Below are 21,988 nucleotides of genomic sequence, written 5' to 3'. Positions count from 1 at the left end.
TATCCCCCTCCCCCATGGCTCGGGGGTGTATCAGCTCTCTCTCCCCCATGGCGGGGGGGGGTCTCATATCCCCCTCCACCATGGCGGGGTGGGGGGGGGTGTATCAGCTCGCTCTCTCCCCCATGGCTGGGGGGTCTCATACCCCCCCCCCGGCAGGGGTCACAGATTCCCCCTCCCCCATGGCTGGGAGGTGTATCAGCTCTCTCCCCCCCATGGCTTGGGGGGGGTCTCATATCCCCCTCCCCCATGGCGGGGGTCACATATCCCCCTCCCCCATGGCTCGGGGGTGTATCAGCTCTCTCTCCCCCATGGCGGGGGGGGGGTCTCATATCCCCCTCCACCATGGCGGGGGGGGGGGGTGTATCAGCTCTCTCTCTCCCCCATGGCTGGGCGGTCTCATATCCCCCCCCCCATGGCAGGGGTCACAGATCCCCCTCTCCCTTGTGGCTGGGGGGTGTATCAGCTCTCTCTCCCCATGGCTGGGGGGGGGGGTGTGTCACAGATCCCCCTCCACCATGGCGAGGGGGTGTATCAGCTTGCTCTCTCCCCCATGGCTGGGGGGTCTCATACCTCCCCCCCCCCCGGCAGGGGTCACAGATCCCCCTCCCCCATGGCTGGGAGGTGTATCAGCTCTCTCTCCCCCATGGCGGGGACGGGGGTCACATATCCCCCTCCCCCATGGCTCGGGGGTGTATCAGCTCTCTCTCCCCCATGGCGGGGGGGGGTCTCATATCCCCCTCCACCATGGCGGGGGGGGAGTGTATCAGCTCTCTCTCTCCCCCATGGCTGGGGGGGTCTCATATCCCCCCCCCCCATGGCAGGGGTCACAGATCCCCCTCTCCCTTGTGGCTGGGGGGTGTATCAGCTCTCTCTCCCCATGGCTGGGGGGGGGTGTGTCACAGATCCCCCTCCACCATGGCGGGGGGGGGGGGTGTATCAGCTCGCTCTCTCCCCCATGGCTGGGGGGTCTCATATCCCCTCCCCCATGGCGGGGGAGGGAGCCGGGGCGGTTCGGGGCTTCTTTCTGCCAATCGCCATGTTTCCCGGCCGCCCCCAGCCCGCCTTCCCCGGCGTGGGCCTGAGCTGGCCGGCAGCCGCCCCTGCGTGACCGCCTGTGCCGGGGTCGGGCCCCCCCCGCCCGCACGTGTCTGGACGGAGCAGCCGCCCCTGGGCCGGGCCGCTCCCGCTCGGCGTCTGGGTCCGGCTGCCGGCGGCGGGTGAGTGAGCGCGGCCGGACCCCGGGGGGCTCGGGGGGCCGGAGACGCGCCTTGGGCCTGGGAGGGCACCAGGGGGCCGGTCGCAGGGCCTGGGGCAATGCGGGGAGGCGCCTGAAGCCCCTAGGCCCGGGGGTCATGGAGCCGAGGCGAGGGGTCATAGGCAGGGAGGGGTCGCGGGGCTGGGGGGCGCCCCCAGAGCGGCGGTGGGGCCGGGGTGCCCGAATACCCTAGGCCCGCGGCGGTCATGGAGCCGGGGGGGGGGGTGTTAGGCGGGGAGGGATCCCTGAAGCCCCTAGGCCGGGGGCTCGCAGGGCCTGGGGCAATGGGGGGCAGGTGCCTGAAGCCCCTAGTCCCGGGGAGGACCCAAGGCGGGGGCTGGAATTAGGGCCGGATGACCGCCCCCCCCCCCCCCACACTAAGCTGGGGGGTGCATGCGTGGCCCTTCCCCGGCCCTGAGCCGGAGCGTGGCTACAAAACCAGTGCAGGCCGCAAAGCCTCGGGCTCTATTTGAAACAAGGCCGCCCTCGGGTGCGGGGCGAGCGGAGCGATTTCGTCCCGCCCACCGGCGTGCAGGCGATGACTGGCGGGGGGCGGCTTTGGGTTGAGGCTAGCGGCGCGATTGGTGGGGGGACCTGTCAGTTAGGGGGCAGGGAGGTTGCCAGGTGCATTGTTTTGCAGACGGCCCGGGGTGAGGCTGTGGCCGAGGGGGGGCCTGGGCAGGGACCTGAAGGGCAGAGTAATGACCCCCCATTGGTGCCCACAGTCTGGATTGACCACACACTCTCCCAGAGCCAGGAATAGGACCCTAGAGTCCTGGTACCCAGTCCCCTGCCTTAACCACTAGCTTACACTCACCCTACACTAGTAATAAAAGGCCTGGCTCCCACTCCCTGCTGCTTTAATTACAAGGCCATGCTTTACTCCCACATCCATGACTAGAACTCTCTAGTTCTGACTCCCCGTTGCTTTGTCTTTACCACTGGGCCACACTTCTCTCCCCAAAAGTTTGAGGGACAATAAACGAAGTGGGTATTCACCCACGAAAGCTTATGCTCCAATACGTCTGTTAGTCTATAAGGTGCCACAGGATTCTTTTTTTGCTTTTTACAGATCCAGACTAACACGGCTACCCCTCTGATACTTGAAAATAAACTGACGTTGTTAATCAGCTCCTTTAAATGGGGCCATTTTAACCTCCCCAGTGATGGATTGGCTTTAAAAAGTACAATCCTCCTCACCCCCCCCACCCCATCAATTCCTCTTTTGTTTGCTGAGCACTGTGTTGATGCCTCCACGCCCCCGTCGCCACCAAGCGTTTCTATAGCCCCATAAATGTACACTGAGTGTTGCACAACCCAGAACAAAATGCATTATGTGCCCCAGAGCTCTACAAAGGCATCATAGACTCAGAGCCATGTGAGTAGCCTGTGGGGAATAAACTCTGGATCCGCAGATTAAAGCACTGATCTCTGCTGTCCGCCTGCCCTACACGCATGCCCCCACACGCTGCTCTTTTTATCCGTGGAAGGGCTTTTACGAGTGAGCCCCTTTGGTGTATGTGTTTTGTAACATTAACTTTCATCCCTTATTTTTAGGTTGGATTTTTGTTGCCCTGTTCTCCCTGCCAGAAGGCAGCTCGTGGTGGGGGTGACGTCCGCCGCAGACAGGAAGCAACAGCTGGAGCAGTTCTTGAGCTAAGGTGACTTCCTCTAAAGGCTGGGCACTGGAAGCTGAGAAAGGGTCCAGTTCCTTGAGTGGGGGGAGGTTTAATCCAGGAAGCAGCATGGGAGAGACGCACCAGCAAGCTGGGCAGTGGGCCAGGTTCATTCTGATGACTGGACCCTGACCCCTGCTGGGGAGTGATGTTTTTGGTGTACCAACCCCTTCCTCAGTGACAGCAGCACGAGAGCCTCCCCAGGGCTCCATGTGTCTCTTTGCACAAAGCTGCTGGCTCAGGACAAGATGGGGCATGATGGCAAAGAGGAGAGAGGATTAGACCTGCTTTCAGGGATAGCAGCATCGTGCCAGGACTGAGCCGTTTGCTGAGGTGACCCTCCTCCTGGGGAATTTGCTCCCCTCTCCAAATCCATGCCAGCACACTCTGCTTGTGAACATACTTCTGTTGCGGTGCTGTTTCCTGCTTTGATCACATTTGGCTCCTCAGTAGGACCCTCCATTTGGATCCTGCTACTTTATTTTTTTGCATTCGATCTGCTTTCATAGCATGAGTATTGTACTGTTTTCATTGTCACTTCTGTGTAATTCCCCCAAATACCGTTGGACAAAAGGATTTTAGATTCAAAAGGGGCGGCTGTTGTCGGGGCGCCCAAAATTAGAGGCCACTTTCAAAAATGAGGGTGAAAAGGATTGTTGTTACATCCAGGTCCTCTCATATTCCAGGGCTTTGCTACAGTATTCCCAGCATGAGTTGAGTTAATCTCATCCACGGGGCAACATCTAGATAGTCAAGTGTGGAGGAGGTTTATCTGAACGTAGAGTTTAATGGGAAGCGTAGCCTGCAGGGCATGGGGAATGCCAATCAGTGCTGTGTTAAGGAAAGCTGCAGGGTAATATTAAAGAAACTCTAATCACCCATCTACGGACAAAGAGGAGTCCGCTAGTAAGAGCTGAATCATTCCCCTCCTACGGAAAACCTCACAGGAGAGGAAATGTTCCTTGTTCCCAACGCACTGTTCCCTCCAGGGGAAGGTTTTGCAGGCACATGGCTCTTTCAGGGCTGCTGGGATCTTTCCATCAAGCTGAATGAAGCAGCAGTAACTCCTGTGGGGGCATGTTGAAGAAATGCCACATGCTTGCTAAGGACAGTACTGTGTTGGAGCCCAGTGCTCTGTTCCCCTCCCACCAGCTGATCCACCTCTTCACCCCTAAACCTACAGAGTTCTAACATGCACTCTTCACATGGAGGGACATCTGTGGGCTTGGAGAGAGTTGCTGCCCATCTCTCTCTGAAAGCTTTGGCAAGGGCGGAGTGGAATTTCCTGTTGCAGTTTTTAAAAGCTTTGCTTCCACTGGATCAGAATGATTTTATTGTACTGTGAGTAGCTCGGGGCCAGATTCTGAGCTGCCCTTTAACCAGTGTAAACCTAGAATCACGACCCTGAGATCAGTGAATTTACTATAGATTTACAACAGCATAACAGCCGCAGCATCTCGCCCACGCAATAGGAATAATTTATAATCTGTGCTATAGGCTGTGTCGTACGTTTCTCGTCTCTTTCCATCTCGGTGCTTTTTACTACCAGGAGCTGTTGCTTATGGTTTTTGCTTAAAATAATTCAGTGCAGTTTGGGAACATAAATTATGCAGCACAATCGAAAGTGAGAATGCACAGGTGTGAAAATAGTTTGAGGGTGAGTTTTAAAAACAACACAAGACTGGTCTAAAATTGCGTGTGTTAAGGGTTTTACAAAACCTAGTAATAATAGGAATTCTCGCTTATTTACATTCATAGCCCACTCCCATCAGGGTTCAAAGCAATTGATCAGAGAACACAGATACTTGTTTGGATTTAAACATTCTCTTTCAGTCTTTTCTAGGTTAGATATCACAGCCTTGGGCTAGTGCCTGAGAACCAGAAAGTAAAACTTGCTATAAATGAAAATGAAAGCTGTAAAAGTGCAAAATGTAACTAACCCACCTGAGTATGGTCCATTTAAATGCTTTGATTTGGTGATCGAGGGAGCTGCTACTAACACACGTACCGAAATTTTTGATTGATATTTGGGACCTGATCATGCAGCCCTTACTCACACAAGTAGTTCTTACTCATGCAGGTATCCCGTGACTGTTGTAGGCCTACTTGTGTGAGGAGGGACTACTTATAATCCTGCTTCTTTTGACTTTAGTGATGCAGGACTAGGCCACTTGTGAATATGGGTTGCAGGGTTGGCAAGGGCTCCGATCTAGCAAACACTTGTGCATGAGCGTAACCACTTAGGAAAGTAAAATTGCACAAGATCACACCTCTCTTGGGGTCCTTTGTGCATCTCCTTCCTGGTCAGCCATGGTATACAAGGAAATGTCCCGCGGATATGTAACTGCTCTGTCTCTCTTGTTCCTGCTTTGTAGTTGGAGGCGAGACAATGGCCCAGGAGACTAATCAAACACAGGTGCCTATGCTGTGTACCACAGGCTGTGGATTCTACGGCAGTCCCCGAACCAATGGGATGTGCTCAGTTTGCTATAAAGAGTATCTACAGAGGCAACAGAGCAGTGGCCAGATAAGCCCCCCAGGTAGAGGAAAGTCCATTGATTGGATGTCTGGGTGTGTAAATGATGAATGTAGCGCTGCCTCTCAGCCGATCTGAGAGGTCTCTGCCTCAGCATATAAGCCAGGATCCCACAATCCCTGCACTACCTTAGTTGTATCCACCCTGATCCAAGTTGTTTGTTAGACATGGCTCCCATTCATCACACCAGTACGTCGCATGTCCTGACAGTGAGACTCCGTGCTGTTCAGCTGCTCCCTGAGCTCCCCAGTTACCACCAGAGACATCGGGCCAGATTCATCCCCGGTGCAAACCCACTGAAGTCAGTGAAATGGCACCAGGGATGAAATTGGCCACCCGGGTTGTCTAGTTTTCTCATCTCAATAGTGCTGACGAGCCAGAGCAGTGAAATTAAGGATCCGATCCTTGCTACTAAACACATTAGACATGTGACTGAACAGAGAGGCAGCTGTGAAGACAAACTCTGCTCTTCTCATTATTAGCAGGATTCACCCCTGCTGTGGGTTTGTGCAGACACTGAGCGTACAGGTACTTAGATGGCAACGTGAGAGATGCCTGATAAATCCCTTGTATAATTTTTATCCCCGGCATAGCAATGCTGTACTTGATTTCACTGCGGGGGATGGTACACTAAGGAGGTTGTTGTTCCTTGAGGAGGATTAGAGAATTCACTAAAGAGTTTGGTTTAGATCCTCAGCCGGTGTCAATCGGTGTGTGTGTTTCTGTTGTAGCCAGTGGAACGACACTGGTTTACAGCAGCTGAGAATCTGGTCCTTTGGCTTTAAGCAGTGGCAAAATGACAGTTGGGTTCTAGATAACGTAGGCGCCTGCAGTGTCCCTTTAAGGGCCCTTTCAAAGGACATGTCTGTCTTGAGGTGGAGAATGGGGCAGTTTGGTTTCTCAGTCCCAAGAAACTGAGAGGGGGACTCTCAAAGAAGCCTGATCCTGTGGGGAGCTGAGCAGCCTTCCATTGAAGCCAATGGGAGTTGAGGGTGATTGGCACTCTGAGCCTTTGTGGGTAGGTTCTCCTCATTGTCCATCAAAGCCCGAGGAGCAGCCAAAACCTCCGTGGATGATCCCTTTGGCTCTTGTGGCAAAAACCGCTTGAGTTAGTGAGAAGGGTTTTGTGATCCTGGGTCTGAAGGACACCAAGTGAATCAGGAATACATTCCTGAACCTTGCCTGCTGTCCCTTTGGCTATTGGTTAACGCCTGTGGTGCTTGCTGATATTTCTGAGAGTTCACTGACAATGTGGGGTTTTGTCTTAGCAGCAAATGCCAGCAACAGTCCTGTGGCTTCAGATTCCATCCCAGGGCAGGGCACAGAGGGAGACCCAACGCCTGAAGATGTGAAAACCAGGTAGGGGCAAGAAACTCTATGCGGATCTACCAGCAATAGCTGTGGGACCAGGAGAGAGGCTTTTATTCTCTGCCTTGCAGCTGATTAGCTTTTGTAAAACAGTCGGGGTCTAAAGAGGTCACTGACTCAGTGTTCACCTCTCAGACACTAGGCCCAGCCTCTAAACTTTTAGTGCCCCAAAAGTGACTAGCTGACATATGGGGCCTGGTATGAAAGGGCATACACCTGTGAGTGTCCTTCCACCGCCATGCAGCTGCTGCTTGGAGCGTTGCTGAGGTTAACCCTGTCTGATCCTTTTCCTCTCCGCCTGCTTCATTTCAGAGGAGCATCCTGTCTGTACAGACAAGCCACAGGGCCTGATTCCCCTCTCAGGCTGGTATAAAGAGTAATTCCATTGAAGTCAGTGGAACTATATTGGTGTAAAAATGCTGTGAACGAGAAGAACAAAATACTTCGGGAAGTCCACAGTAGACCTCCCTATGTATAGCTAATTTACCGGTGCAGCACCTGGATACGAGGCTGATGGACGTTCTAGAAAACCCCCAGAGGGCTGGAATGAGACATAGGAGAATCAGACCTATTTTCTCCAGTTCATTGCTGTAAAGTTCAGCAGAGTCCTGTCCTGAACTTGATTGAGGGAGCTGAGTGCCTGGGCGTGTTCGCTTCAGCAGCTGACTGCAGGGGCGGCCAACCCAGCTTCTCATTTGGAAGGGGCTGTTGATGAAAGAGAGAAACTGGCCTTGCCTCTTTTCTAGCTGGAATAAAAAACCCACCGGATCAAATCCATCCCCACTCTAATTCCATTGATGGCCCAGTGCTCTTAACCCTGGGTTGAATTCTGCTCCTAGCTTTCAAAGGCTCCAGATAGTATTAAATTCAAAACCAATGGTACAGATGTGTTTGAAACAGACTTTAATAAATGGAAGGGAAAAAATCCAGGGCTTAGACTCTTTTGAGGGAGAAAAATCAGGTGGATTTCTGACCTAGAATACTAAGTTGTAGTAAACAGAAATACCACACAAGTTTCTACACACACAGCTCTGCCTGTGTACCCCTAGCCGGAATCCAAAACACCCGCTGTATTCAAATCCCAGTCGGTCCCAGCTGCTTCATAACTCCCACCACCCCTGCTCTTCTCACTCAGCTCTGCCAGAGCCATACAGTCCTCACCAGTATCTGTTATAATATATGGAGATATACCTATCTCATAGAGCTGGAAGGGACCCTGAAAGGTCATCGAGTCCAGCCCCCTGCCTTCACTAGCAGGACCAAGTACTGATTTTGCCCCAGATTCCTAAGTGGCCCCCTCAAGGATTGAACTCACAACCCTAGGTTTAGCAGGCCAATGCTCAAACCACTGAGCTATCCCTCTCCCCACAGTCCTGGAGCTCTCTCTCTGGACTGTGACTCATGTCCATTGCTTTGGGATGGAGGAGGGAGGCTGAGATCATCACAAATTCATTCCATTTGAGTCCTAAGAGAAACATGAACCCAAGTCTCCAGAGAAGAGAGGTTAAATGATTGACCTACCGTGCCGCTGCGCTTTCTGTGAATGTAATGAAGTTAATTTTATGGGCTGAAGATGCCTCTCACATAACTGCTCATCCGAGGAAAATATTTCTGTTTGCTCTGTGGTTTGTTTGTTGTTGTGAATGCTCCCAGCACTCAGACTCCTGTGACCCATCAGATGACGGCCATGAGCATATCCAGAGAGGAAACCAGCAGCGAGACAGTCGGATACATTAGCACAGACGAAACCTCCTCCGCATCTTCCTCATCAGGTAGTCAGCTGATTAAGACTTGGCACGAGTATAAATGACAATCCAGTTTTAAGCAGCAAATAGAATACTAGCCAGGAACACAGGGAAGAGTCACACATGTACGATCTGTAGCTAAGATCTAGGGGAAAGGGTTGGAAAGGCTGTTTCCTCATTGCCTGAGGATGAAGCCTAATAGATCACTCTGTGGGCTGAGAACTGACTAGCCACCAACCTTCAAATACCTGGCGGCCAGATAATCTTCCATGATTTCTGTCTTTTTAAATGTCAGAACACCTGGAAGCAACCCCCTGCCCGGTGTGCCCATCTAGGCGGCTGCATGCTGCAGTTCCATGCCATCTCTCTCGCGGGACGAGTGGCGATCGATCCAGTGCAGGTTAATGGCAGAGGACGAGGAAATAGGACTCATGGGTTCTATTTCTGGCTATACTGGTGACTCGCTCTGTGACCACAGGCGAGTCCCTGAGCTGTTGCGTTCCTCACTTTACCGAGCTGTGAAATGGGCACGTTAATACCCGCATGCCTCACAGAGATGTTTGTATAGTGGAGAAGTGCAAGTGTCAGTGCTAAGTAGGGAGCGGCTTCTGGTTGATCCGTTACAGTTGGTTTGGAGCCATAACGGCGCCACACGCTGCCATGGAGATGCCCTCCTCCAATCCGAAGCCACGGTTATTTAACCCCATGTCGGAGAAAAACAGAGTTCTTACTTTTAGGTTGGGTGCAGCAAGTTAGATACTTTATTTTCTCTAGCAATTGCATGGAGGGAGAGAGCAAAACAGGTCTCTTTCCAGGTAAACAATTACAGCAAGCATTTATACCTTTGTTACATACAATAATGGGCAACAGCTGCATTTTGTTTATACATAGGTTATCCTGATATCTTATTTTTTTCACCTCTATTTAGACTACAGTCTACAATTTATACTTATTTAACACAAGGTCGCAACAACTTCTTATACAGTTCTTTCCCACTTGCCTTACACAATTCTTGCTTCTACAAATTTTGCATTATTAGGGTTACAGCTAGCCTAACTCTTGCTTATATAAGGGAACTATGTGGATTTGAAATTTCCTTCAAATCCCCGTCAGTTCTTTCTCTACTTCCACACACACCACCCATTTGGTCCTGTACAAACTCTTTTTTTTTAAAAAGGAGTGTTGATGGTCATTAAAGGAAGCGGATCCTGCTGCCGGATTCAACCATTGGCTCAAGTATGGTGACAGGAGTCCTTTTCTTACCAGCACAGGGCGAGAAGTAGGGTGAGGGTGGTGGTGGTTTCTGGCAAGCGGCGCAAAGCCAGAGGTAGCCTAGTCTGGTGGAAAAGACACTGGGCAGGGACTTGAGAGACCTGGCTTCTATTCCTGGCCACTGACTCATGGCATGATCATCAGCAAGTCACTGCTGAAGGTAGGTCTGGACTGCAACGGGGGTGTGATTTGCCGTTCATGTAGACATACCTGCACTAGCTGCACTTTAGCTAGCTTGCTAAAAACAGCCGTGAGGATGTGGCAGTGTGGGCTGCCCAAGTCCTCCTTACCCTATGGGGTGTGTACTTGCTTGTGCTGCCTGCACTGAAGTTCACGCAACTGCATCCTCCTGGCTGTTTTCAGTGAGCTAACGAGGTTAAAGCTAGCGGGGGTACGTCTGCACAAGCCACAGATCACACCCCCGGCTACAGTGTAGACATAGCCTTCGTCTTCTAGGGCTAGACTTTCTAAGGTGTTTAGGCACCTAAAGATGCAGATAGGTGCCTAGTGGGAGTTTCCAAAGTGCCTAGGCTGGTTAGTGCCGAATTCCCATGGATCTCAACGGGAGACAGGTGCCAGCCTGCTTAGGTGCTTTTGGAAATCCAATGAGGCACCTAAATACCTCTGAAAACCTGGCCCTTAGAGCCTCAGGGTTCCCACCAGTAGAGTAGGGATAGTGGGGCTTACTTACATGTGTAAAGCATTGTGAGACCTACAGATGAAACATGCTATGGAAGTGTGAACGTTCATTATTTATTTAGCTAAGCTAAAGCCCTGAACTGGGACTCGGGAGATCTGGATCTCAGACAAGTCATGTGATCTCTTTGCCTCGATTCTCTGCCTGTAAAATGGAGATAATCTCTCTCCCCTTTCTGTGTTGTCTAGATGGTAAGCTCTTTGGGGCAGGTATTTTCTCTCGCTGTACATATGTACAGCTCCTAGCACAGTGTGGTCCCAATCTCCATTAGGGCCTCTAGGTGCTAGTGTAACAAAAACAATACACAGAAATGTTCCCTGGTGTGGAAGGGAAGTAAGGAAACTCTCCCCTCCTCTCTTTGTTCCAGAGACCCTCCTTGAAATATCCCAGAACTCTGCTGAGGGTGAGAAGACTTCAGAAAAACCCAAACAGAAAAAGAATCGCTGTTTTACTTGCCGGAAGAAGATCGGGCTAACTGGTAAGACACAATAGGGAAAGCGGCCTGTGGCCAAGAACGGCACCTGCCTGCTTTAGGGAAAGCAGATTTCTGAATCCCTGAGGTGATATCTGTTTTCAGGCGTTCTTGTAGGGTTTCATAAGCATACATCCATATCCCCTGGTTCTGTGATCCTCTCTGATTTCACAAGATAAGCAGAGTTGGGGTGGGGGTCAGTATTTGGAGCTGAAATTTCCAAGGGATGTGTTGGTATCCTGAGAAATGTGGGCGAATTGGTTGGTGGGACGCTGTCCTTTGAACAATACTGAACCCGTAGCCTTAGCTTTCCCAAGCAGTGGCAGGGTGCAAGTGACACAATTCTTGTCTGTTTCCTTGTTGCTCTGAGCATTCCAATAGCAAACTGAGCAGCACCTCTCAGTTTCGCGCTGCTGCTCGGCAAAGCTTCGTGCAGAAGCAAAGGCAATGGAGCTGGCTTTCTGCAGAATTCGGAAGACAGCTGGTGATTGTGGGGGCCTCGGTAGTTGGGTACCCAGTTTGAGACCTCTTAAAAGGGTCTGATCTTCAGAAAGGGCCTCATACCCACCCTCTGAAAATCAGGCCCTTTTAAGATCTCGCAAGTTGGACCCTCAGAAATGGAGGTAGCTAAAATCTCTCGTCACTCCTGACAATCTCGGTCTGTTTATTCAGTGGAAAGCTAAAGTGATGCGCTAGATCCCTGGCTTGCCAGAGAAGGAGGCGAGTATGTGTGTGGACTTTTTTAAGCCCTTTGTACTTTCTCCCTAATGCTGAGAGGCCTCTGAGGAAATCTTAGCCACGTCCACAAGCTGCAGGAGGCTCACGACAGATAAGGCCTGGGCACAAGCGGAGCTCAGTTAAGACCGGCTATAGGGAAGCTTGGGTAATATAAGAATGTATCTACGCATTTATTTTGCAATAGGGATGTTTGGAATTCATTCACTGGGAGTCCAGGTCTGGAACAGCCTTCCAAGGGGAATGGTGGGGCAAAACCCAGGGTTGTGAGTTCAATCCTTGAGGGGGCCATTTAGGGAACTGGGGTAAAAATCTGTCTGGGGATTGGTCCTGCTTTGAGCAGGGGGTTGGACTAGATGACCTCCTGAGGTCCCTTCCAACCCTAATATTCTATGATTCTAACTGACTTCAAGACTGAGCTTGCTAAATTTCTGGAGGGGATGATATGATGAGACCGCCTACGATGGCGTGTAGCTGATCTGCGACTGCTAGCAGCAAATCTCTCCAGCGGCAGGTGATGGGACACTAGGTGGCGAGGGCTCTGAGTTACTACAGAGAATCCTTGCTCAGGTGTCTGGCTGCTGGGGCTTGCCCACATGCTCAGGGTCTAACAGTAACTGATCGCCATATTTGGAGTCGGGAAGGAATTTTCCCCCAGGTCAGTTTGGCAGAGACCCTGGGGGGGTTTTGCCTTCTTCTGCAGCGTGGGGCACGGGTCACTTGGAGGTTTAAACAGTAGATTCTCTGTAACTTGAAGCCTTTAAACCATGATTTGAGGATGTCAGTAACTCAGCCAGGAGTGGGTGGGTGAGGTTCTGCAGCCTGCGATGTGCAGGAGGTCAGACTAGATGATCACGATGGTCCCTTCTGGCCGTAAAGTCTAGGAGTCTGAGGTCCAGTGAGACACATTGTCAGAGGGGCGGGGAAAGGGAGGGCTTGTTCTTCATTCTCCAGTCCTGCACCGTTACCTAGCACTCCCGTCACTTAAATATACAGCCGTTCCTTGGAAAGAGGGCTCTTGACTTGCCAGCTGGCTGGTCCCTCTACCTTAGCTGTGGTATAGTCAGTCAGTCTTTTGTTCAGACTAGGGTCCCCTCTACCAGTGACTCCCAACGTACCCCAGGGACTGTCTGCTACTCTGGGTTTCTACAGTGCCCGGCCCAATGGGGCTCCCTTTTTGATTGGTCCTTAGCCACTACTGTAATAACCATGATCAGCATAACATGGGACTGATGCTCTAGGCTGGGCTTTTCAAAAGCACTTGGTGCCGGCCTAGCTCTATTGAAGTCAGTGGTCAAATCCCCACTGAGAGTAACAGGGGCAAAGGTAGGTCAGGAATGAGCACTTGAAAATCCCCCCAGCCCCCTGCCTGCCTCTGAAAATCAATTGGACTCTGACTGTTCAATGAAAGCAAGATCAGGCTATTCGTTATGAGCCTGGGGAGCTTAATGGTGAAAAAGTAACAGGGTTGTTCCAGGTAAGCAGCATTAATCAGGCCCTGTAAGATGTTACAGGCAAGAAAATTCACTAAGCAATTAACTTGGCTGCATTTCCTTACCAAAAGCAGTACTCCCCTCAAATTACTCCACCATTTAATCTTTCCCTGGAAAAAGTTAACCCCAGAGCTGCGGAGGTCATGCTGTTTGAGCAGAGCGCTCTCCTCTTTAACCTAGTTATAGATTGTGATTAGCAACATGAAATTTACACACGAGCCTTTGCTTTAACCGGCATTAAGGTCCCATGCGCGAGATAAGCCCGAGGTGTTTGTGCAGTGCCTGGCACAGCGAAGCCCTGATCTCAATTTGCAGCCTTTGGGCGCTATCATATAAATGTTATTAGCAAGTCCACTTCCGCGTGCACAGAGGAGGGAAAATATACTCTTTGTGCAGGCTCTCCAGATCTGTAGGCAGTGGGATGTCCTCCTGGAAGGGAAGCTGTTTTCTTACCCAGCATGTTTAAAAAGTCGAACACCCCGCACCCCTTCTTATGGGAATAAATAATAATATTGGGTACCTCACAGGAATTCTGTGTATTAGGATAAGGCAAGTCAGTACCCATGTCCTTGGATTCTCAGATGGGGATAAATTCATACATCACACCAACGTCTTGGAAATTGTTCCATAGCATGTCTCTTCAGGCTGCAGCATTGTGGTTAAAGTGCTGAACTCAAGTTAGGAGACCGGGGTTTTGCTCGGCTGCTGAACGGGAGTAGATTATTTCCCTGCTCTGTGCCTGGATTCCCCAATCTAGGACACTGGGATAATGGTACTGGTTAAAATACCTTTGAAAAACATTGTCTAAGAGCGAAGCTAAATGATTAAACGACAGACTTCGGTAGCTGAGTAGTTCATGTGTGTAGTTGACTCCATCCAAAGGCACCAGAGATATTAGCCATAAAACCCAGTTCTCTGGAAAGTTTTCAAGGGGACCAATGATCAGATTGGGACTGGGTTGTAGCTCGCACGGTTCTGTGGATAAAGCAAACCTAAAATGTCCAAGTAGCAACCAGGCTGTTACCTAGTATCCAGCGAGATCCATCAAAATACAGCACAACCTCAATTATCTGAGCTTCAGCAAACTGGTGTCCAAAACAGGGTCATTTTCCCATAGGCCATTATCTTTGGTTATTCAAACGCTTCCAGTGCTGCTGCTGTTGCCTTCGGCTTGCCCTTTGATGAATGGGTTGTGCTGTAAATCCAACATGGCATGTTGTATTTTGAGCCACTCCTCCTGCAGTCGGGGCACAAAAGAGCTGACTCCTGGTCAGCAGAAATTTGAGAACAGGAAGCCTGATCTTTATTGGAAGCCTGTTGACATGCTGTGACCTCCAACCTTGGCTTCTGATTGGTTCGCTAGCCCTCCTCATCTCCAGTGAATGTGGGAGCGCAGGAGCAGTAGGCCCTGTTAAAAAAACTCTTTTCCCACCGTTCGGGACAGCTGGCCCAGTCACAGGAAATCAAATGAAGTGATGGCCGAGCCACTGGACTGCTCCGTGGCAGCAGCTGAGCCCCCCTGGATCACCGGGGGCACTCGCAGGCAGTTAGTGCCTAATCTGACCTTTTTTAGGCATAAATGGGGCATCAGTGTGTGCTAAGAGCCAACCCTCTCGCCCTGTTTGTGTCACTTCCCCATCCGGATAGTTCATGATTAACTCTGCTTTGTCTCTCTGGAATTCACCTATCCAGGTTTCGACTGCCGCTGCGGGAACCTGTTCTGTGCCATCCACCGGTACTCTGACATGCACAGCTGCCCGTATGACTACAAGGCGGAGGCGGCCGAGAAGATCCGCAAGGAGAACCCCATTATTGTGGCAGAGAAGATCCAGAAGTTGTGAAGGAAGCTGAGCATTGAGTACTTGAGCCTTGTGGCGTGGCGCTCCTCCCACTCCCGTTCCCTCCCCCCCAAGGTGTCTGGGATCCTGCCAAGAGGTGAGGAGACTCAGCAACCCCGTGGCTCCTTTCCCCCCACTTCTTTTCCTCTACCCGTCGCTCAGTTGACCTGTTTTTAACCCGTTTTCAACCAGAAAAGGGATCTGCACCTACCCCCCCCCCCCCTTAAGAGCTTTGGACTTGTCTTCCAGCAGGGCTGCGCACACAGCTCACTCGGCATGGAGGAGTTCAGCAGCCCTCCCGTTCTGTCGACAGCCCCCCCCGGGCTTTGCAAACGGGAGCCTGCTGTGAGCGTCGGTGAGTCACTGCAGCACCTCGCTCTGGAAGCCCAGAGCAGCAAACGTCATCTCCTCTCCCCCTGAGGCTCCCGTTTGGGCTCAGATACAGAACAAGGATTCTGTCCCGTTACAGCTCTGAGTGTTCCCCCTTCCAGCTCTGAGTGTTGGTGTCATGACAGAATCGTGAAGTGGCGGCGGCTGGTGCAGCGTAAGGCGCTCGTGGCTCGCGGACGCTGCAGCCAGACGTGAGCGTTACACCCGTGAGCCAGGAACGTTGAGGAAAGACCCGCAAATGCCTCTTGCCCTTCCCCAGGCTTTGTGGGATGCTGGGCTCAGCTGCGGGGGCTGCTTTCAACGCTCCGGCAGGATGTCCGGCGCTAGCCTCGTGTTTCAGACTCGCCCATGTGCAGTTGTTGGCCGATTGTAGCCCCACTGAAGCCCACGCGCCAATAACCCCCTTCCACCCCTCCCACTCTTTACCTTCTGCCTTATTGTGTGATTCTCTCTTATCAGGGTTGTGCGCAAAACTCAGACCAGCAATCCTCCTCCTCCTCCCTTTGCTGCACGCATGCAAATCTCAGAGAGCTCTGTCCTCCCTCCAGGCCTCGCTGATATTCAGTGAGCCTCTCTCTCGAGTGGGTGGATCTGGTGGGAAATCACACTGAGCCGCCGACCTCTCCCAGCTCACTGCTTGTTCCCCAGGGTGCAGCAGTAGTGGCGGATCCTCAGCTGTTGTGAATCAGGGCCGCTGCATTGCCTTATAGCAGCTGAATCTGCCTGCTAAGGAACTTCTACCATTTTGAGCCATACAGGTCCCCCCAGTTCCCGGGTGTGGCTCAAAGGGGCTGAATTTGGGCACCTCTGGGACCCAGATTGAGGTGCTGATCCTGGATTCGCGGAGGGAGAGGAATGTTGGAAACTCACAGGGTCTGGCCCTCCATTAGATTTGAAAAGAGGATTCGGGGCGGGTGTGAAATCCAGTCCTGTGCGGCGCGCCAGCCCCACACTCCTGCGCCACTGAAATCCCACTTCCGTTCCTGTGCTGAGCAGGACTCGGTGTGTAGACGCTGGGCTGGCTCTCTGCAGAGGAGTGAATTTCACCCGGGCCACGCAGCAGCTAGCAGCCCTGGAATCAGGCTGCCACTGCTGCTTTGAGGGGAGCTCTCGGATGGGAGCGTTAGGAGGTGGCTCGTTTCTGGGCTGTTTACAGGACCCAACAAACTGAACAAGCCACGAATTCTAGAAGCAAAGTAAGTGAAATGAGCCCCCGGAGAACGAAGCAACTAAAATGCCTTTGCCCCCACTTTTAAACTATCCCACGTGATAAACTGTTTCCTTAAACATCGACTTCATAGTAAAAGTGCGAAGAGCAGTTCAATTCACCGGGCCAGACCTGAGCTGCTGAAAAGCAATCCTGAAATCCATGCGGCCTGGCCCATTCACACCAGCTGAGGATAAAGATTTTTAATTTTTCTACCTGGATCCAGCCAAATCAGTCTCTCCCCTCCTTGTCCTAGCAGCATTCCCTGCAGAAGGTACCAAGGGGAAAGAATTCAAGGGCTAAATTCTGGGCTCAGTAAATCCAGAGTAACTACAGTGGAGATAGAGCCTGATTCACTAGTGCTGCCCTCTCCAGTCTTACACTGGAGTAACTCCATTGATCTGCATGGAGCTAGTGCATAAAACTGGAGTAACGCATTGGTGAATCTGATCCGCTCTGCAAATCCGGAGTAGCTCCATTGACTTTAGCGCAGACACGCAGGGCTAGCTCCTCGGCTGGTGTGAACTGGCTGGTTCACGCCAGCCGAGGATCCGGCCTGGAGCACCAATCCCAAGTAGCATTGCTGACTTCATGTTATATTCCAAGTCTTGTTTTGGTTTCGGCAGAGGTGCTCTAGGTACGTGCCAAGGTAACACGGCAATGAATCAGAGCCAGGCTGTAAATGTTCTCGTCAGTGCAGAAAGCTGAACTATCTTCGCTGGAGTCATTCTGGATATACACGGGGGCTTCTGAGACCAGCATCTGGTCTCCAGCAGTTTGGGGCCATATAACCAGTGTTGGGGGTTGGTTTCCTTCTGCGCCATCCTTTTGTTAGCCTAAGTGGGCTCGTTTGGTCTTCTGTTTAATTCAAGCCAGGAGGGTGAACGCTAGCGGTTTCTTCCTCCCATCGTACGCATCCTGGTGCCCATGCTCATCTTGAGTCTAGCAGAAACCCCACTTTCTTCTGGAGAGACATTTTTACTGGTGAAAAGGGCCTGCTGCACCCTGGCTGCCTTGGTCCCAGCATGGCCATGGGAGCCCTGGAACCGTTCTCCGATCACACACTGTCAGTAGCGTTCACATTAAGCCTGGGAATTCTTTACCAGGGGGAGGGGCAGTTCATTGTGGATGGAAGCCCAAGCAGTGATAAACCAGCTCTCTGTTTCTCCCCCACTTCCTCTATTCTCTGTCTTCTTCCTAGAAAGTCTGATACCAGATATGTAAATATTAATATATTCTAGTTTGCTTGGATGGTGTCAACTGCTCTTTGTGTTGCTGTGGCTTGGGAGCTCTCTGGCCACCCGCCATTTGAGCTGATGTTTTGCGGGTGAACTGCTGACTACCCCAGGAATAGCTGCGTGACAAAGGGCACCGCTGTATTGTTCATTTCCAGTCGTTGTTGGCAGCGCGCTTTGAGATCTCCAGATGACAAGCACCGTAGAAGAGCCGGGTATTATGATGAGCGGCTGGGTGGGCTTTTCCCCAAAACGCATTGCACCTGTTTCTTATCTCCCTCGTCCCAACATAAATCAGGAGTCGCTCCATTGGAATCAGCGGGCCTGATTCTTTGCCTTGTTCCTTGGGTCATTTAGAGCTGTGTAAAGTGACTGTTAAAACGGTGGCGTTCTGAATTGCCTGTGAATTTCTGTTCATTCCCTCTGGGGCACCTGGCATTGGCCACTGTCGGAAGACAGGATACTGGGCTAGATGAACCATTGATATGACCCTGTATGGCCGTTCTTACGTGTTTTACACACCCACTTTGCACTGATGTAAATGGAGGGACAAGGTGCAAGGGGGGGGGGCAGCGGCGTTAGACTGACGTAAGTGAGCTCAGAATCAGGCCCTATCACGCTCCTGCTTTATGAATCTCTTTCAGCTGATCTCCAGGTCTGACTCGTCACAAGCAGTGGCTGGGGATGGCTGCAGTAAAGCAGCACCTCAAGTCAAAGGGGCTTTGCTGCCACTGAGTGGGGCATGATGAGTCGTGCCTTGGTAGCTGTCTTTTAAAGTGCCTGAGTTGCTGTTCCGTCCCCTCCTGGGGAACCCGAGCTAGCTGGACTAAAGTGAGCTCGGGTGTGTCTGGCCATGCTGCAGTCACACCCCGTGATTGTGGTGCAGATGCACCCCGAGAGGCATCTGGAGCCCAGGAACACAGCTACAAGGGGTTAGTGAAACTCCCGTGCCCATCCTCCCCGAATTGTCCAGCCCAACCCTAACCAAGGCCTTGCCAGGCTGCCACTCGCTGTAGTGCTTCATGCCGCTTTGCGGGGATGGTGCTTGGAGGTGCTCATCCTTGGTGCCTGGCGGAAGCCATTGGAAGTCTGGTGCATGACGACCCAAGGCGCAGCTTGTGTTCCTCTGCTCCCCATGGCACCAGGCAGGCTGGAGCTCCACAGTATGCCGCTGCCAGAGCCTGAGATCCATCCGCTGCTCCTCAGCTGCCAGCGAGGCCATCACAGAGAGGCTGCCATACCCGGTCCCCCACAGCTCCATGGAGGATGTGGGAGCAATGGCTGGGTCCCAGGGGAGGAAGGGGTCGGTGGCAATCACTTCGCGTGGATGAAAAGGGCTGAGGGCCAAATCCTGCCCTTGGACGCAAGTGTGTATGGCTCCTGTGGGAGTTTGGCCCAGATCCTCAAAGGCATTTAGGCACTCGACTTCCATGGAAATCTGGGAGTTAGGAGCCCCAGTACCTTTGAGGATCTGGGCCTTTGTGTGTCTGGTCAAGAACCTGGGAGCTTCTGGAGCTGGGTCTATGTCCAGGGCCTCACTTGCACCTGTACCTGGGGAGATGTTCGCTGCCAGGGAGCGTGCTCGGGGAAAGCAAAGGAAGGGGGGTGTCAGTGCTGCTGTGCCTAGAGCTACTACCTGGAGCTGTCCAGACCAACATTTCCCTGACACAAGGAGATCCCTGACCGGGCTGCTCAATGGCTCCTGTGTCCTGTCACTAAAGCTGATAACTTGTCTCTAAATGCCCGGCATTAGTGAATCGTGCAGTCAAGGCAAATTACAATACAGCCTCTGTGATCCCGCAGCTAAAAGGCATCCCAGGGAGGTGGCCTCGGTGGCCTTCGCTCCAGCGATCTCAGGATACTGGCCACGTTTTATTTTTGTGCCTTAGCCTGCGAATGTGAATCTCTGCTTCTGGACATGCCGAAAACTAAGCAAGCTCCGGCTGGAGCGTCAGCAGGGGCTGCGGGGCCACGTCCTTGGCTGGTGGAAGTCAGTGGAGTGACACCAATTCATGCCAGCTAAAGATCAGGCCCACGCGTTCCTGAACACACACTGTCGCTGATGGCTTTCACAGGCAAGACAAGAACAGGAATTTCCCAGTGGTGGAGGAGCTGGTAAGGTGAAAAGAGGCTCTCCCAAGGGGTGTGCCCCCATGCGGTACGAGCCAGCTTTTCAGAGGAACCCAGCCCCCAGGGTTTCAGTGCGTGTGGTTGTGGGGGCAATTCTCCATTGTTCTCAGTGGGTGCTGAGAAGTTGAGTAAATCTGGCTGTTGCATTTCAGGTGTGTCGACCCTGCATTCAAAGTGTGAACATACCCACTCTAGCTGGGCTAGCACAGGCTTTAGGACAGGCTGTATGAGCCCTCCCGGGACCCTAGGCATGTACTCCGACAGCTAGCCCGTGCTGCCGTGGCTTCACTACTACCGGTCCCTGAGCAAGCTAGATCAAAGCTCGCTCGGGTATGTCTACACGTGCTGCAATTACACCTCCGACTCCCGTGAAGACATCCCCTTAGGTGCCTACGGGTTTGTCTTGACCAGGAAAGTCCTGTTTAGGTTAGGGCTGGCCAGCAAGTGTGTTAGCTGAATGGGACATAACCTTGATGCCTTAGCATCATAGGGTTAGAAGGGACCACAAGGGTCATCTAGTCTAACCCCCTGCCAAGATGCAGGATTCCCCTCTTCTAGGTAAACCAGAAATAGAACCCAAGCGCTCTTGAAAATCCGGCCTATGAAGCTCGTCCACTGAAAGGGGAAAGGCAGTTCCTCTGACTTGATTTTAGCTAGATGCAAATTCCAGGGGGCGAGTCTATGAGCAGCCACCTCCCCTAACCGGCACGTGCTACAGCATCCCACCAATGCAGAGCTTCCGCGGTTGCTGAGATTTCTCTTCTAATGATTGGCCCTTTATTTCTAAATGTTCTTTAGTTTAGTCTATCTGCTGCCTGGACCCAGATCAGTTCATGTACCTTTACGGTGAGATGTGAGAGTTACTTCATCTTGTGGGTTTCTCCTCCTTTAAAAAAGTTGAAAACTATGATCAAAAGATCCTAACAAGACTTCATGAAATATTGAACCATCACCTCAATGTTTTAATTTAACTCCCGAGAGACCATTTATTTCTTCATAAGGCTCTCAGTGGTTTGAGCATTGGCCTGCTAAACCCAGAGTTGTGAGTTCAGTCCTTGAGGGGGCCATTTAGGGAACTGGGATAAAAATCTATCTGGGGATTGGCACTGCTTTGAGCAGGGGGTTGGACTAGATGACCTCCTGAGGTCCCTTCCAACCCTGACATTCTATTCTAAAGCAAGAGAGGTGTCTTTATGCTCTAGCTCTGTTCCTGGTTGTGGGTTTGATGCAGGAGTCTCGGGGTGAGGTTCTCTGGCCTGGCTGTGCAGGGTATCGGACTGGGGGGTCGTAATGGTCCCTTCTGGCCCGAACGTCTACAAATTAAGCAAATTTTAAGAGAGTCACCTCATCTTATCCTCTAGGGAAAGTGGATGCCAGAGGTAACAGGATAGGGGCTCAATCCTGGGAAGTGCTGAACTCTTGGGTGCTTAGCACCTTGTGGGATCAGGCCCGGTGTTTGTACTTTCTGGGTCTGAGAACGACCCCATTATATACTGTGGGACTGAGAGCCCTGGGGTCTGGGTTGCATCCCACGTCTGCCACTGACTCCCTATGTGATCTGTGGGCAAATCAGTGAACCTGTCTTGCTTCAGCCTCTCCAACTGTAAAAGGGGTTAGCTATGGGGTGGGGCAGGGATAATTAATTGACTGTGAAGGGCCAGGAGCCAGGCACAGGGATGAAATGAGCCAGCATGCCCCCACCTTAGCCAAAGCAAGGGGGATCCTCCCATGTTTAGGGGCAGTGATAAGAGGTCTGGATCGCGTGTTGTTCTGACCTCTGCCCTGCTCCGGCCCATTGACTTCAGCCTGACATTCGGCCTGGTGTCCGTGCATGGCTCTCACTCAGTGGAGCTGGCTGCGAGAGGGATGGGGAAGGTCCCTGGGGTGGGCCGGATAGCATGTGATTTGGGAAGGCCAAACAGGAACAATGCCAAGAAAC

General features: G+C 52.0%; 1 protein-coding gene across 3 annotated transcripts; it reads left to right on the top strand.

The window, feature by feature from the left end:
- The first annotated feature begins 1,160 nt into the window (after positions 1-1,160).
- On the top strand, positions 1,161-18,307 carry LOC135893996 (AN1-type zinc finger protein 5-like). 3 transcript variants are annotated; one of them, XM_065421963.1, is made up of 8 exons: positions 1,161-1,217; positions 2,813-2,916; positions 5,307-5,471; positions 6,736-6,826; positions 8,489-8,607; positions 10,917-11,027; positions 14,942-15,184; positions 17,926-18,307. In XM_065421963.1, exons 3-7 carry the CDS (start codon positions 5,321-5,323, stop codon positions 15,088-15,090), a joined length of 621 nt encoding a protein of 206 aa, XP_065278035.1. In that variant the 5' UTR covers positions 1,161-1,217; positions 2,813-2,916; positions 5,307-5,320; the 3' UTR covers positions 15,091-15,184; positions 17,926-18,307. The 3 variants fall into 3 exon arrangements, with proteins under 3 accessions (XP_065278035.1, XP_065278036.1, XP_065278034.1); XM_065421964.1 differs by having other exon boundaries at positions 6,739-6,826; positions 15,337-17,933; XM_065421962.1 differs by having other exon boundaries at positions 15,337-17,933.
- Positions 18,308-21,988: the final 3,681 nt, after the last annotated feature.

The sequence above is a fragment of the Emys orbicularis genome, chromosome 24, assembly GCF_028017835.1.
Source record: "Emys orbicularis isolate rEmyOrb1 chromosome 24, rEmyOrb1.hap1, whole genome shotgun sequence".
Lineage (NCBI taxonomy): Eukaryota > Metazoa > Chordata > Testudines > Emydidae > Emys > Emys orbicularis.
This window is presented reverse-complemented; position numbering and strand designations above follow the sequence as displayed.